Source organism: Pyrgilauda ruficollis, unplaced genomic scaffold, assembly GCF_017590135.1.
Source record: "Pyrgilauda ruficollis isolate IOZ18807 unplaced genomic scaffold, ASM1759013v1 scaffold16, whole genome shotgun sequence".
NCBI classification, from domain to species: Eukaryota; Metazoa; Chordata; class Aves; order Passeriformes; family Passeridae; genus Pyrgilauda; species Pyrgilauda ruficollis.
In genome coordinates, this window is record NW_024514764.1 from 7,437,480 (window position 1) to 7,453,191 (window position 15,712).

At 39.0% G+C, this 15,712-nt stretch overlaps 1 protein-coding gene across 4 annotated transcripts in view; it reads left to right on the forward strand.

Annotated features, from left to right (window-relative positions):
• MYH11 (myosin heavy chain 11) overlaps positions 1–15,712 on the forward strand; it is a 54,697-nt gene that overhangs the window by 16,804 nt on the left and 22,181 nt on the right. For 3 of the 4 annotated variants that reach the window (XM_041462721.1, XM_041462723.1, XM_041462724.1), the window contains exons 4-10: positions 1,102–1,129; positions 7,655–7,757; positions 9,411–9,431; positions 11,652–11,744; positions 12,154–12,217; positions 13,426–13,524; positions 14,489–14,632. In XM_041462721.1, coding sequence (XP_041318655.1) covers positions 1,102–1,129; positions 7,655–7,757; positions 9,411–9,431; positions 11,652–11,744; positions 12,154–12,217; positions 13,426–13,524; positions 14,489–14,632 — 552 coding nt within the window. The remainder of the gene's footprint in view (positions 1–1,101; positions 1,130–7,654; positions 7,758–9,410; positions 9,432–11,651; positions 11,745–12,153; positions 12,218–13,425; positions 13,525–14,488; positions 14,633–15,712) is intronic. The other variant, XM_041462722.1, reaches the window with a different exon arrangement.

The window sequence follows — 15,712 nt, forward strand, 5'->3', positions numbered from 1 at the left end:
CAGAAGATTTTTACAGTCTGTAGAGGCAAACTGACAGTCTCAGTCAAAGAAGGGCAAACTTCAGGGTTGGGGCTGGTTGCTCAAGGCCTTGTTTAAGTCTGCTTCCAAGTAGTTCCAGGGCTGGAAATACCACACCTCTCTGGGAAACTTGCCCTGGTGTTTTACAAGTAAAGGAAACAGTTGTACTTTAGAATGGATCACAGCAAACATGCTCATCATGCCTTTTGGCAGAAAAATCTGTGTCAAAGTTCTGAAGGTGGAGAGAAACTCTGACTCTAAGTGAATAAGCAGGGAGGATTGCTCCAAGAACAGGTCGTGGAGATGGGCTGCAATCCTCACTCTTCCTGCAGCATTACAGGACTCTGGACACTCGTGTGCTGAAACCTCTCACATGCCTCCCCTAGCAGAAATGGAAACTTTGGTCCTCCTTTTTATAACTCTTGATCCAAAATGTGTCTGATGGTCTGTTCATGGTAAAAACCATGAAGAATACTTACATACTTGTTGGCATGATCTTGTATAATCTAAAGTATCTTGTTTTGTCTTATTCTTTGCAAGATCTAAAGAAATTACTTGTTCTCTTGAAAAAAGTTGTCTCTCTGTCTGAAATGAAATACAGGCTAAATTATTCAGGTATTTGAACAGCTTTGCTTTCAAAAGTCAAAGCTTTGCATGACCAGCTTAAAACATTTTAGTTGTTGATGCCTTATCTGTCCAGACTTTCTTTTGAGTGGGCTGCTGGCCATAGTTCATAAGCATAGTAAAAACTTGAGTTTCAGGTTTGAAATTTTGTTATAATCTTCTTACAGAGAGCCTGATCTTTTTGCTGTCCTCATTACAGTTCATCTCTAATGGAATTTACAAAAAATATTTTTGACCTCTTAACCTTTTGTTCATTTTTTGTACAAAGTATTTCCATTAGAGATGGTTATTTAAATTCAAGGGCAAATTAAATAAGATGTGAACCCAGTACTTTCTACTAATCATGGTCGGCCAGATTTTAGAAGGTCTGGGCTGTTCAATGTAAATCCTTATAAATATAAGTGCTTCTGTCAGAAAGCCATTCTCCCTAATTAATGGATTCTTTTTCTTTATTCACAGATAGAGAAGACCAGTCTATCCTGTGCACGTAAGTAAACTCATCTATTTTAGTACATCTCAATGCCACAATGTCTTTATTCGAAATTGATTCAAATGCTGATGGAATGGACACGTTCTCCTCACCTTCAGTAAGCTTGAGCTCCAGTCCCAAACCCACTTCATTAGAGAGACCTGTTCATAAGATAAAGAGCAGGTATCAGTGTCACAGGAAATCTTTAATGCATAAAATTACTTCTTTCAATTGACTTTCTGAACTGAGATTTAACAGTTTACAGTGAGCTACTGGGGAGTGTGGTTATTGCTCCACAAAATCCCACTGGTTTGTCATTCCTGCCTGTTTTGAAAAAGCCCTCAAAATGTTGAACTGGACAAGGATCTCCTGCTTGACCCTCAGTTTTAACTCTTTCCATTCTTCTGTTGCTTATTAGTTGGTTTTATTTGCTTGAATGCCATCAAGAATGCTTTTGACAAAATTTTGTCTTTGTTAAATCAGGCATTTTCCAGTTTTCCTGATAAAAGATCAGATTTGATTATTTGTAAATGCTAATACATTGGCAGAGCTGGCATGTGTATTATTTATAGCAGGTTCATGCAATGATGTTGTAATCTGTCAGATTTAGGTTATCTGAGAAAATGTGGCTACTGACTGAATATATATTTACCCTCAAAAAAGCACTGCTACTGATCACCAGCCATAACATTACTTTTGACTGCCACAGCTGACTGAAAAAAAATTATCACCAAAAAAAAATTGTGTCCTGTGTCTGGTACCATAAGGGCTATCATAGCTCTAACCTCTTATAACAAGACTTCAGTATTTGTAAGTATACCAATCAAAAATCTGCCCCCAAATGCATTAATACCAAAAAGAAATCTAAAATTCCTGCAATAATGAAGTAAAAATTGACCATCACATTCTTCCCAGGATTAAACATGTCATGATTATGAAGACTAATTTACAATGTGCATTTCCTCCTTCTATTTTTGTACTTTAGTTTATTTTTCCACTAGTAAATCTTCTTTTAACTTTGGAACATTGGTACTTTCAAGAAATGGACTTTCTTTTGCAAATCCATGCCTTTTTGTTCATGAAAATCCATTAAAGGATCCACTTCTTGCAGGTACCATTTATTGAAATTACCTGGCCATCTTGCTGGAAACCTAAAGTGTTTCACACCAGTAATACATAAAATAGAGAAAATTAAATGTCTTTTCCATCCAGTAATATTTAAAATAGATAGAATGAAATGTCTTTCCCATTTTAAAAACAGCACAGCAAGTGATTCTCCAAGATGTTTGGAGTAATTGCTGTATTTTGGATGTACATCATAACCCATAGCTTAAAACAGTCCTCACACATCTTCTAAAGCAAAAAGGCCAAGCTAAAGCCAATGTACACAACTTCAACCACTACTGGTTTAACACTCTTGTTTGCCTTATTTGTGCAGAAAGAAGAAAGTTCACTTGGCTTGCAGCTTGGCAGCTGTCAAGTTGAAGCAATTTGCAGTATTTTATAGAATTGTTAGAAATTATAAGAAATTATCTTCTGGCCTAAAATATGTAACAATAACTGAAGACTTCATGGCATTGATCAGCCAGGATTTTTTTTCTTGAAATAGCTACAGGCCTTTCCAAGGCCTGGTACCTAAATTGTAAAAGAATAGCTGTAAGGATTCATATGGATCCCCTGAAATGCTCCTGGGACGCAGGCAGGGGGGAAGATCTGAGAACTGAGCCTGATTCTGTGTTTCTGACTATAAATATACCCATTCTCAGGACTTCACCCTCACCTCATTAAACCTACCCTCATGTGGTTAAGTACTGTTTGCATTCTTTTACAGTCCCTACCATTTGTGTGATTAACCATGGTATGTTTAAAATCTCCATCTGGCTTCAGTGCTCATGGGTTCCAGTGCTTCCTCAGAATTCATTCTTTCCAGATTTCATTATTTTCTTTACATTTAATTAATAACCACACTCATACTGCCTTTGGCCTCCTCTCCTCTGTGCACACACATCCTTTTGCTGTTTGCTCTTTCCCATGGGTAGCAGCACTGAACATCCTCTGGTGTCATTCTCTGCCAGTTGTTCTCTGGCCCTTTACAGTCAGCCTCAAAATCTCACATCTTACCATGCACATTTACAGCACAAAAAAGCTTTATACCATGGCTATGTTTACTAATATATCTGTGGTTGCATTATTGTACCATAACACAATGTAGCATAACATATATAATACATACACAATACATATATTGCACTAGAGGTATGAACTATGAAATCTTACTCTTTTATGTGTCTGAAAAGTAGGACTTTTCCACCCTTGTGTCTTGGTCTCTACTGTTCTGAGCAGCCTTCACTGCTCTGCCTGGCTGTTGGGATTTCCTGAAATTCCTGCCTGTGCTTAGTCCTCCCCACTGTGCTCTCTCCTGTGTGACCTCTGAGTTAGCCATAAAATAGTCTGTATTCACTCTTAGTCCATATTGACCAGCACACAGATGTTGCTGAAAGAAAATTGTGAAGCCCATGGAAACAAGTACTTGTGAAACACCTGTACCTATAATCAAGTACTTTTTCATTACCTTTCTGATTTTTAAAACATGCATGCAGTTTGAATAGCTTCTGTAAAAACAGGAAAGTAGCAGGGTCATGTTTCCACTTAATTTGATATGGGAACAGACAAAACATTGAGTGGGGCAGTGACCATCCTGCCCTTTTCCCCTTCTTCCCCTCTCTCTCTCTTTGGGCACACTCTCCAGAGCCTCACTTGGCCATGGGACTCCAGCCCATTTCCTTCCCTGACGCGCGTCAAGAAGCAAAATCATCCAGAACATCTCCAAACTGCAAAGCCTCATTAGTCAAAAGACTCCTCCACGAGAGAGCTAAACTCCTCTTTCCCAGCTCAGTAAATCTCAAAGGCTGGAGCTGGCAGTAGCTGCTGCTTGGCCCCTGTCCCACACAGATATCTCATGGAGCTCCAGCCCCGGGCGGAGCTGGTGCTGACCCCGCTCCAGGTCCTTTGGGAATTGTTTTGTAAGTAAACCCGTAGGATCAGTGGGCTGGCTTCTGAGACAAGTCTCCAGTGGGGTACAGCTGGTCTAGCACAAAGCTTTTCATTATGTTTGCACATCTCATACTGCAGGACAAAGGCTGCCAAGCCCTAATGTGATTTAGAGCACCTCGTTGAGTGCCCTGCGCACAGGGGCTTCCCACACTGCCAGCACAGCCGGATTAAGGGATGTGTGAACGGGCAATTCTTGTGGTTCATTGCTTACTGAACAAACTGAAAATAAATTCTGCTGTTGCTTTGCAGATGTTTCCAAAAGTGGAATTAAGCTAAGTCTCATATCATAATATTAACAGGGAAAGCTTTCAAATTTTCAGCAACAACAAAAGAAAATGCACTTTTAAAGCTAATTTTTCTCAGTTATCCTCAAATGTACAAGAGTCCTAGTTGCACCACAGGCTCAATCCCAACAGTGGGGCCAGCCTGCTAGTAGCACCTAGTTCTTCTTTGGAAACCTGTTCTAGCTGGGATAATTTTCATTTAAGGTGAAGGTAATGGAGTCATGGAGGATTTTGTAGTTTAAGACATACAAAAACTCTGTTATAGCTAAGCACTATATATGTGAGTTTATGGGTTTCAAATCCTGTGCTGTGGTCCTAAAACAATGCCTGGCATGCAACAAGGGAAGGATAAGTTGAAGTTATACCCCACATTGTGAGTGTGATATTTTTAACAGAGCAAGCCTGTTAGCCTATTGGAGCCCTTTGCTCTGGGAAAGCCAGAGTTTCTTTGGAGGAAAACTTGCATAGGAGGTAGCTGAAGTACTGCTGTTGGGCTGCTCAGAACTGTGCAACTTGCTTTTGATCTGGTATTTTGCATTGGCTATCTGAGCTGGGTGCAAAGAACTGCACAGCAGTAAATGTGCTCCCATGGGTATGGCAGGAAAAATAATTATTTGAGAGGCTTCAATTAAACAAATGGTCATTCTGCTTCCTGAAGACGATTAGAAGAGTGGTAACAGCATTTATATGGTGATCACCTACTTGGAACATAATTAAGTCTGAGGAAAAATTCAAAAGAAAGGAGGAGATGCCTCCCAGGAGAACCCCATCATGTATGGTCCATTGCCAAAACCACCAGAAGATGTTTGCAGGAAAAAAGACCCGTCTTTAAAAATTCAGTCACTGAGCTCAAGAGAGCAAGTAGATTTTAAAACAGGTGTGGTTTCTCATACCATCTCACAATGGAAGTTGTTTCTGCCCCCTCAGAAGTGATAGTACTTCAAGGCAGATGCAGAGGAAAAACCCCTTCTGCATGACCAATTCTGTTGCAACTCAATAGCTCTGGGAAGAATTTCATCCACCTGTGAACTAAGATATTCACATGGTCTCCTCCTCCTGGGTCTCCCTTGGTAAACTTCTTGCTATTTAGAGGCATTGACCTGACCTAGCCATTCCTCCTCATTAGTACAAACACATGGCATTTCATCACTGAGGGGAAATCAGACATCATATGGCTGTGATACATCCTTCAGAGGATCAGGGCTACTGATGTTAAATGGACACTTGTTTATCAGACCTGTCTGTTGTCATGGACTTTTATGACTGATCTGATATGTTGAAAATCAGAGGTATTCATCAGCTAGAGACATTATTCTTCATTACTTATTGACCTTGGAGACTTTCTTCCTAATTAACCTAAAGCAGTTGAGGTTCTGTGTGTTTTCTATTTCACGTTGAAGAACTTTTTTATTGTCTATTTCAAAAGAAAGTTAAAGCCTCAAAATCTGCCTGCAGAAAACAGGAAAGCCCTCTGCCTGTGCAGAAGCAAAGAGTTAAGGAGCGTTACAGTATGATGGGATAATTACAAGTAAAATGATGCCTTATATGGTAATACTCACAGGGATTCAGGGAAAAGCCAAAAGATGGGCACTGCTGCCCTGGGAGAAAGGAAATGCAATGATGATGTGATGAACTACAAATAACCCTTAATAAAATGGAATAGTTCAAAGCCCAGGGTTTGTTTGAAGAAAGTTGTTTTGGTTGTTTTTTTTCCAAAGAAACAAAGATGTAAGGTAGATTTATTTGAAAAGTTTGTAGGCATAGGTCTTCAAATTGGTGTGCTTGGCTTGGAATTGTTCCCAGGACACTTAATTTTTATCAATAAAACATAGAAATGTTTTAGCACTGAAGCCCAGACAGAGATGAATCCAATCTCTAAACTGTGCAAATTAACCCAGGTCTTGTGAAAAGGAATCTATTAATCTCACTTATTTGTGGTTCAAATGCTAAAAGCCAGAAGAAACAGTTCTTATCATGTTGTACCTCAGGCAGGAATTGTTTTCCAAGGTTTATATCAGCATCATTCTGTATTGAAAGTTCTGTCCAACACTTCTCCATATTTTTATGTCCATTTATCACTGGTCCTTTGGTAGGGAAAATTAACTCCTGTATTTCCTAATTAGGAAAAGAAGTTGAACTGCATTAGATTCAGCTAACAGCTAAACAGTTTCAGACTCAAAAGAGCCGATAAACATCTCTGGGACTTTTTAATGTATTGTTCTTTTATTTTTCTAAAATCCATTTTATTATAGATCCAAAGAAAAAGAGGTCCAACTTAGATGGTTGCTCTCCTCCCAGCACCAGCTCAGTTGAAAGACCTCGTTTGTTACATCCACACCCACTTTGACTGCTAAGCAGGACAGTATAAAAATATTTTTGTCCATATAATCATCAGAGCCAGAGGTATCTGAAAGGCATAAGATGATGTGATGTAATAATTAGAGAGGAAAATTGGCTGGAAATTTCTATTGAGAACAAGACTCTGTCAACCTGTACTTTGAAAACCACTCTTTTACTTTAAGAGAGGGTTCAAGAGTTGTTAATAAACTTAACCTGGAAGTCTTCCAAGAGAGAAAAAGTTACCACTGCCTTCCTGGGACACTGCATGGAGCAGAGCTGGGATGCCAATTCTGCTGCTCAGACAAATCCCCACAATGTCCCTTATTGCCCAGGGAGCAGGGACACCTCAGGCAGTTCCAGTCCTGGTCCCACTGAATTCAAGGAGCATCTGAATACAAAAATCAGATGAGGCAGGATCAAGCTGTTAGTCTACTTTAATGCCAGAGTTTCAGAAGAGAAAACCATTGTATTACTGCTGATGTTTTCTTTTCCTGCTGTATCGCATCATAGTTAATGTTGTATTTTTTGATCTTAAAATATAAGCAGACTCCCTGCCAACTCCACTTCTCATAAGTGTTCAGATGCTGCCAAAGCAAGATGAACTGCTTTTCAAAAATGCATAATGTTTTAGAATTCCCTTAAATGGCCCAATGTGCACTCAAAATACTACCAGGACAGAGATACAGCTCTGATAATGCATTCTTTGCAGGCTGAAGTCAGGTGCATTTGGGAGGTGCTGTTCTGGGGTAAATAAGAACCAAGCTGGGCAGTTTCCAACCCTGCTTTTATACACTATGTACATCTACATGGCAGAAGGACTCCACTGGTTACCTGCCTTCTTTTGTGATATTTTCTTTCCCCTCAGAGGTGAATCTGGTGCTGGCAAGACAGAAAACACCAAGAAGGTCATTCAGTACCTGGCTGTTGTCGCTTCATCACACAAGGGCAAGAAGGACACCAGTGTCACTGTAAGTGAGCTCCTCCATCCCCAGCTCTCCCCAGGCTGTGCTGAGGTCACTCTGCAGCTCAGGGACTGGGGCTTGTCAAGCAGTGGCATATTAAGAGTACACAATAACGTCACAGCTCTGTGTTTATGGAAGAAAAAAAATTGTTTGACACCATCTTAGGCATCAAATCAGAATGTACTTAGGGAGAACAGAAATATTCATAGCTTTCCATAGGGATAGCACTATTTATATCCCAGCATGAAAGCCTTGAAATCTGCAAGGGTTCGAGTCCTTGTTTTACCCTTGACCTCTGCCAACTGAGAAGTTTGGGAAAGCCTGTAACAAACACATTGTCCAGCTGCATCACAAAAATGTATGCCAGCATTTAAATTTCCAAAGTTTTGATTGGATTTGTTAGTAATTTTTCTTACTAACTAGCAAAGAGTCCCAGTATAAAACTTGTCTTTTTTTTTACTGCTCTGTCAGAGGTAACAATTTTGAATGGCACAATTTTTTCTAAGTGCTTTGTTCCTTCAAAATGTGTAATAGTCTTGCCTGAGAGAGTAAAGTTCATTTTCTTACTTTGAACCATATACCTGCCCAGTTCCTGGAGATCATTACCATGGCTGAGGCTCTCAGCTGTCTTTGTTTTTCTCAATGATACAACTCCAGGTCCTACATCATTTCCAGCCTTTCGAATGTAACTCAAAACTTCTGCAAAAAAATGAAGCAATTCACTTTTATGACAAAACAGGCTTAATTCAGGAAGACATTTCATTGTGTCTCAAATACAAGATTGGGTACAAGATAAGTAATTAGTAGGGAAGTGGGAAATAAAGTAAAAATCTCATGACCATCCCTGTGCTGGGTCTCACAGCTGCCCCTGCCCATGTGTCAGCAGAGCATGAGGTGTGCAGCCCTCCCTCTTCTACCACAAATAACTGGGCTTTTACGTACAGTGGATTCTAACTGGGAATAGGGGAGGGAGTAGATGTCCTTTTGAGTAGTATTTTCTAGAAATCTGTGATTTAATTTAGTGGAAACAGTACAAGACTAACGTTTAATATTTAATGCTTATGCAAAAAAAGTAATTTCTTCCTATTGAGTCCCTGCTCAGTAGCTGGGGGAAATGAACTTGGGGTGTCAATGCCATCCCTAACTGCAGTTGCTGCTGACTGCTCTGGGGGAATTATGTGAGTCTCAGGACCAAATGTGCCCTGAGACAGACCTGAAGGCAAATATCCATCAGAGAGGAGCTGAGAAAAAGTCTAATTTGTTCTATATAATGCTGACAAATAGTAATTCAGTGATTGGGATTACTGACACTGCAATTTCAGTCATTAACATCTAATGAATAACAAAATGCACCAGAGAAGCATTAGAGATCTATCATAAAAATATTTGCCCTTGTCTGGTCCTGAGAGACTAACCTGGGACTGGATCCAAATCCCATCTCTTTGCTTCAGGATTTTTTTTTCTTCAGTTAATATGCTCTAAGTATGTTAATGGTATTTGTACCCTTGGTATGTCTGCAATAGATTGTTCATATCTATATTCCTGGTTTATTTGCATGGAAACTGTGTACTGGTTATTTTAATACAGGAAAAACAATAAAAATATCTGTCTAATGGAAATTATACTGACACTTGTTTTATACCATGTTATTCAACACAGCAAGGTCCATCTTTTGCCTACGTGAGTAACTTAGACTGTTTGATGTGTGTTTAAGGCACTGAGTGTAGATCTGCATGCTATTGTTGCACCCCAAAAATTTAAGAGAGATTTTGTTGAAATATGTTGTATGATAAAAAGCAACAATAGCACCAAATGCTCTCACAAATCAACCCTAACTGTGTCAGGCCCCATGGTAAAGAATGAGGTCTGACACACGCAGGGTCATCTTTCAAATATCACTCTCTTCTATATCTCTGTGTGTGTTCAAATTGCCATAGTTTGAATTAAATTTCCCACAATCCTGGAAGAGCCACTCAGCCTGAAATTTAACAATGTGGTTTCTGAATGAAATACCCAAACGCTTTCTTGCTTCAGGTTGAAGTTTTTAGGACTGTTGTGAAATAATTCCTAAACCTCACGGTGTTTGATTTGTTTGGCTGCATGCTTTCCATTTGTTATTGCTTGGTATTTTCCATTTCCATGTAACCGTTTAGATTGTTCACCACCACAAGAGTTAGCATGTTCTCAGCTTGCTGCTGTGGCGTGTACCAGAGCAATTCCCACTGCAGCACCTGTCTGCAGGTGTGTTACAGGCCCTCCTCTCTGTGTGCCATACACATAGCAATGCTTTGGGAATACAGGCAGGTTTGCTGGCACATTCTTGGTGTTTCTGTGCCAGGCAAATGAGATTTATTTTCTTTCATGCAGTCTTTTTTACCCCATTCTGACTGCTGCCTCTCAGACTTCAGCTGTGACAGTGTTGCCCCTTAGTTAATTTAGTACTTTCTTTGACAATCTCTCTGCAAAAAAAAATCTTTCATGGTCAGCATGGGCAGCTCTGTGGAGTTTGGTGGACTTAGAGCTGCACACAGTGCTGGCCACCTGGAGCCAAAGTTTCATCCCCAGCTCCATGGCATAGTTCAGTTCTCAGCAGAAGCAGGTGGTGTCTGTCTCATTTTAACAGACAAGGTTCTATTGCAGATGCCACCATCTGATTGCAGCAACGCTTTGCTCATCCTGGAGTTTTTAAGTCTACAGAGTGCAACTGGACAGAGCTGCCCAGTACACAGAATCTTCAGGGACTTTTAGGAATTCATTTCTTATTCTGGGATTCCTGTATGAACTTGTTAGGAACTCTTCCTTCCCTCTTCCTTCCCTCTTTGGTAGTAAGATTTTAAATGATATTTTTGAGGTAGCTCTCACCATTGACACAGAAGTTACAAGGCATTCAGAAGTGACATTTAGAAAAAAGTTACCAGATTTGCACATTGATTGGGAAGTGCTTTCATTTTTCAAATTACTTCTTAGATTCAAACGAAATATTGCCCTAATTTCTACTTAAAATTATTTAAATTATATCTTTTTATCTATCAAGGACTTTTTCCTTTTCAGGGTGAGTTATTTGAAATAATGCATATTACTACAGAGTAATACTCAAAGAATAGTGTGGCAAAATAAATGTGAATGTAAATGATCTCACAGAACAGGGCTGAATGAAAAGTTTTGACAAACTGTATACATATGCAAAGTATTTTTTCAACTTGATTGGTTTGCTTCGAATTAGGATTAGGTAAATATATAGAACTAAATGCATGGTTGTTTCATTGCATGATTTGTTTCCTCAGCAATTACTAACCACAATTAACAATATAATATGAAGATTGTGTGTTTGCATGAGAATTCATTATCCTAGTTTGAAATAAATCAATGCAATTCCATATTTAACCTGTGTAGCCTTGCATGGATCATTATTAATAGACTTGATGAAATCTGCTTTGTAGCTTTGTGCTGCATTACATTAAAATTATTCTCAGCAAGTTATTCTAATTACATTGTCATTTGCTAGCAAAGGGTCTCAATAAACTAACTTGGAAAAGACATGCTAGAGGTTCCTTTAAGAATATCCCTTTAAAAATTATATTAAACTGGAAAAAATAATTGACATTGAATGACCCTTTTTTTAAGTAAGGCCAGTCGTGCTGCTAAACAGATTAATAGAGTTTGATCTGTCACAGGCAACAAGGCTGGAAAAGGGTCATGTATACAGGACAGCAGTCAATTGCACAAATAGATAAACACAAAGTTTAATAGAGAATGAAAACAAATCCACATGAAATGCATTATTCAGAAAAAAAAAATTGAGACTTAAATTAGATTTCACCTTTCTCTGCCGTGTACAAGTGTTAGTTTCAACTATGTAATTATGAATTTTAGTGTTAACTGCTTTTGAATGAATTTTAGGGTGAGCTGGAAAAACAGCTTCTCCAGGCAAACCCTATTCTTGAAGCTTTTGGAAATGCCAAAACTGTGAAGAATGACAACTCCTCCAGATTTGTAAGTAGGAGAAATGCAGTTGGTCTGTGGGTCCATGTGGGTCAACTTTAGCTGAGAGAGTTTCACAGAACCAGCCCTGTTCCCTCATTGACCTTGTGGAAATCAAAGTGGAACAAAGATGCTGTCCTACCCCACTTCCAAAGCCTAGTCCAGTAGGGAGAACTCCTTTCCCTCTGAGTGCCTGAACAAAATGTGGGGGGAATCTGTACAGAGGGAATATCAGAGAAGATATTCAGGCTGTTCAGAATTTCAGGCTGTTCCACAGGTCACCCCAGAAGGGATGTCAAGCATGTTATTCTTGGGAGGGTGATGTACACATCTTATGGAACAGGCTAAATACTGGCTAATACTGGAAAACCTGGCACTTCCTGAAAGAACAGCCCAATTTAGATCTTCTTTTCATTCACAGGGCAAATTCATCCGCATCAACTTCGACGTGACGGGCTACATTGTGGGAGCAAACATAGAGACTTGTATCCTTTCCAGGGAGCTGCCCCAGGCTGGGAGGAAGTCACATAAACAAGCTCACTGCATGTCTAAGAAAGGCAAACACTGCTGAGGCTGCTGGAAACAGAGAGGGAGGGAAGCAGCCCCGTTTGCGCTGATACCAGCTTCTGTCCTGCTCTCAGTTTTATGTTTCCAGGGCTGTTTTCTCAGCTATAGGAAAGGGAGTATTCCCCAAACACAGCTTCAGGAACTGCACAGCCCATACCTAAGGCAGTGACAAGGGATCTTTTTGTGTCCAGAGGATTTGTCTTACCTGGAAGGTAAATACTAACTGCGGTGTCAAATGACACACCCAGAGCAGTGAGCTGTGTATCAATAACCTCAATGAACTTTTTCAGGGAAAATGGACTGAGAAATTCAGCTCAGTCTGACCTTACTTGTCAGGTGTGTTGCCTGTTCCCTTGGTATGTTTATGAGCTAGTATATTTTAATGAACATATTAATATGCAGGTGGTTTCCTCGGTGTTGCACTGCTCATCTTTGCATATAGAAAGAGTTTCTTGCTCAAATAAATGAGAAAGAATGATGCAGGTATAAAGAAGTGTAGCATCAAGCAGCAAACAGTTTATCATTCTGCTCTAATTTTGACAACTGATCATTAGAAAAAATCATTAACATTTTAACATTTTTGGTCTTCACTGAAGTTTTATCTACAGCACTTTAGCTTTTAAAGAGTGAATCACTGACTGGTATCGAAATACTTACATTATTGATAACTTCATTTTTATTAGCTTATAGTCACAAAAATGGTCCATAAATATAACTTGATTTTATTGCTTTTATGCCTACAATACTCACCTCAAGAACTCTTTTTTTTCTAGCAGCCCCACCATATGTTGAAAGAATTATATTGGTGCTTCATTTTCAAAGTGATAGGAGTTATATTGTGACTATTAGTTTTAGATCCTGGATTTTAGAATAATTTAGGTCTATTTTGCTTACTGCCATGATTACCAGCATTTACCCTGCAATAGCAAGTAGGAAATTGATCTGCTTATTGTGGTTAGCATTATACCAATACCAGAGCTCCTGCCACAGAATTAGACACATATTCATGTTAGACAAGTACAAGGCAAATATTTCAGCAATGCTATTGATGGTTCTGAGGCTAATGGCACAATTAAGAAAGGACTGAATCATGTTATTGATTTTTTTTAACACACTTTACAATCAGATTTGCTTGAAAAATCCCGTGCAATTCGTCAGGCTAAAGATGAAAGAACATTTCACATCTTTTACTATTTGATTGCTGGAGCTTCTGAACAGATGAGAAGTAAGTTCCTTACTAATGATTCTCTCATCTCATTGAATGGTCTGAGCAATGGCTTGCCTAAGTGTTTATCTTAATTTCTGTAATTACATGTTGTTCAATCCTTACTATAAATAAATGCCATAGAAATAGCTATGTATATTAGCTATAGAAAAAAATTTTCTCAAGTGAATTATAAGAAAGCATCTGTTCATGTCCAGCTGTTTGAGGCAGGTTGTTTGTAGTTTACAAGATATTTTAAATTTGCAGGACATGTAGACCCATTCAGATCCCATCTTGAATAATATCAAGATAAATTGGGAAGAGTTATTAATCATTTTACACAAAAGAGATTGGGGGTTCCAAAAAGAATATCAGTTCATTGTTTTAAAATAAATTAAGATAATGTCTTTGCCACAGCACATTATTACACTATGAAAGCCACAACTTCTGATGTACTGGAACATCATAGTTCAAATATGACATATTTCCCTAAATCACTCATTGCCAAAGAATGTATAAAGCAATGGGTAACTCTGTATTTTCCCTGTTTTTTATGTTCCTTACCTAAGAATGTGTTGTTTGCCATAGAATAGGGTTGAACAGTCTGTTAGTTGGCCCACTTTGGTTGTTATCTTTTTCATTTTTATTATTACAGGCTATGAATCCCCACAGGGAGAGGCACAAAAATTCTAGGTTGGTTACATATGGCACTAAATAAAATAATTTTGGGAAGAATGGCTCAGATTTGAGTCCACAGGACACAAAATTGCCCCAAAGTGCAGAGACATTCTCCAGTAACTAATGAAAACTAGAAAAACTTAATACCATCAAGTCTGCTAAATAGTTATTTTGAAAACATAAAAAAAAACCCCTAAACTCTTCATAAAAGCAGAATTCCTTTGGTGATTGTTGTTCCTTAGGAGAATTCATGAACAAATAGAATTAAGTAGATGCTCTTAAATAAAGCTTTTCTTCTTCTTTTTAGATGATTTGTTGCTGGAAGGCTTCAACAATTACACCTTTCTATCCAGTGGCTATGTGCCTATTCCTTCTCAACAAGATGATGAAATGTTCCAGGAGACCTTGGAGGCCATGAAAATTATGGGCTTTACTGATGAGGAACAGACATGTGAGAATTGTTGTATTCAACATACACATCTGTATTCAGCATACACATCTGCAAGTGACACTACACAGAGATGCAAATGCAGAGGTTAATTCTGTCCAGAATAATCACTCTGCAAAGCTAACTTGTGTTTATGAAAGGGAGTATTTCTCATTGGAACCCCCTACATTCCCAAAAAGAGATTACTAAGACAGCTCTATCAACAGTGATGACCATTTAAAGCCATTGTTTAGAACTTTCCAACTAGCATGAAAAAGTTGCAAAACAATCTGATTTCTTTTTGAAGGAAATGAAAACAGGCTCAAATAGCTCATATGTACTCACTGATTCAGAAAAAAAAGAGAAATAAAAACAAAGGATGAAACAACAACTAAGCTGTTTTGAAAATGTGGGCCTGTCAGAGACATCCACCTGCATAGCTTTTACCTCTCAGTGCTGCTGGGAGTGTGCAGGGCTCTCGGATGCAAATTGCCATGTCCCAAGTGACACCTGGTGGCAAAAGCAGCGTCCTCCCCTTGCTGAGCCTTGGAGCAGCTGCAGCAGCAGCAGAGCACATCCCTCACCTGCATCAGTGACCGAGGGGTGCTGAGCAAAGCCCCAGCCTTGGTCAGTCTGGATGGTGGTGCTGGTGCACACTGGTCTGCTCTCCTGCCAGTACTGCCATGGACAGCAGCATTCTCCACTGCAGCAGCAGGAGTCAGTATTTTGCTGTCTGAACCCCTCTGATTTCATGCTCTAAAATAGAAGCCCATTAGGACAGTGTTCTTCTCCTGGATAAATTCACAGACAAACAAATTGAACTCCCCAAATTGATACAAACTCATCTGTAACATATCAATGGACTTTACTACCCCAGATTAGGTGTCATCATATTTATGTATATTTTAGTTATCAAACATTAATAAATATATTTTCTGGATTTTGACATGAATCCTTTTAAAGATATGTATGCATTAGATTTTAGTTGCACAAGTAAATATCCACATGTCCCTGAATAACTGGACATTCAGAAGTGCCACACATTTTTGAAGCTGCTGGTAATTTAGATTTATTTTTTATTTTAAAGACTCTTGAGTGACTGAG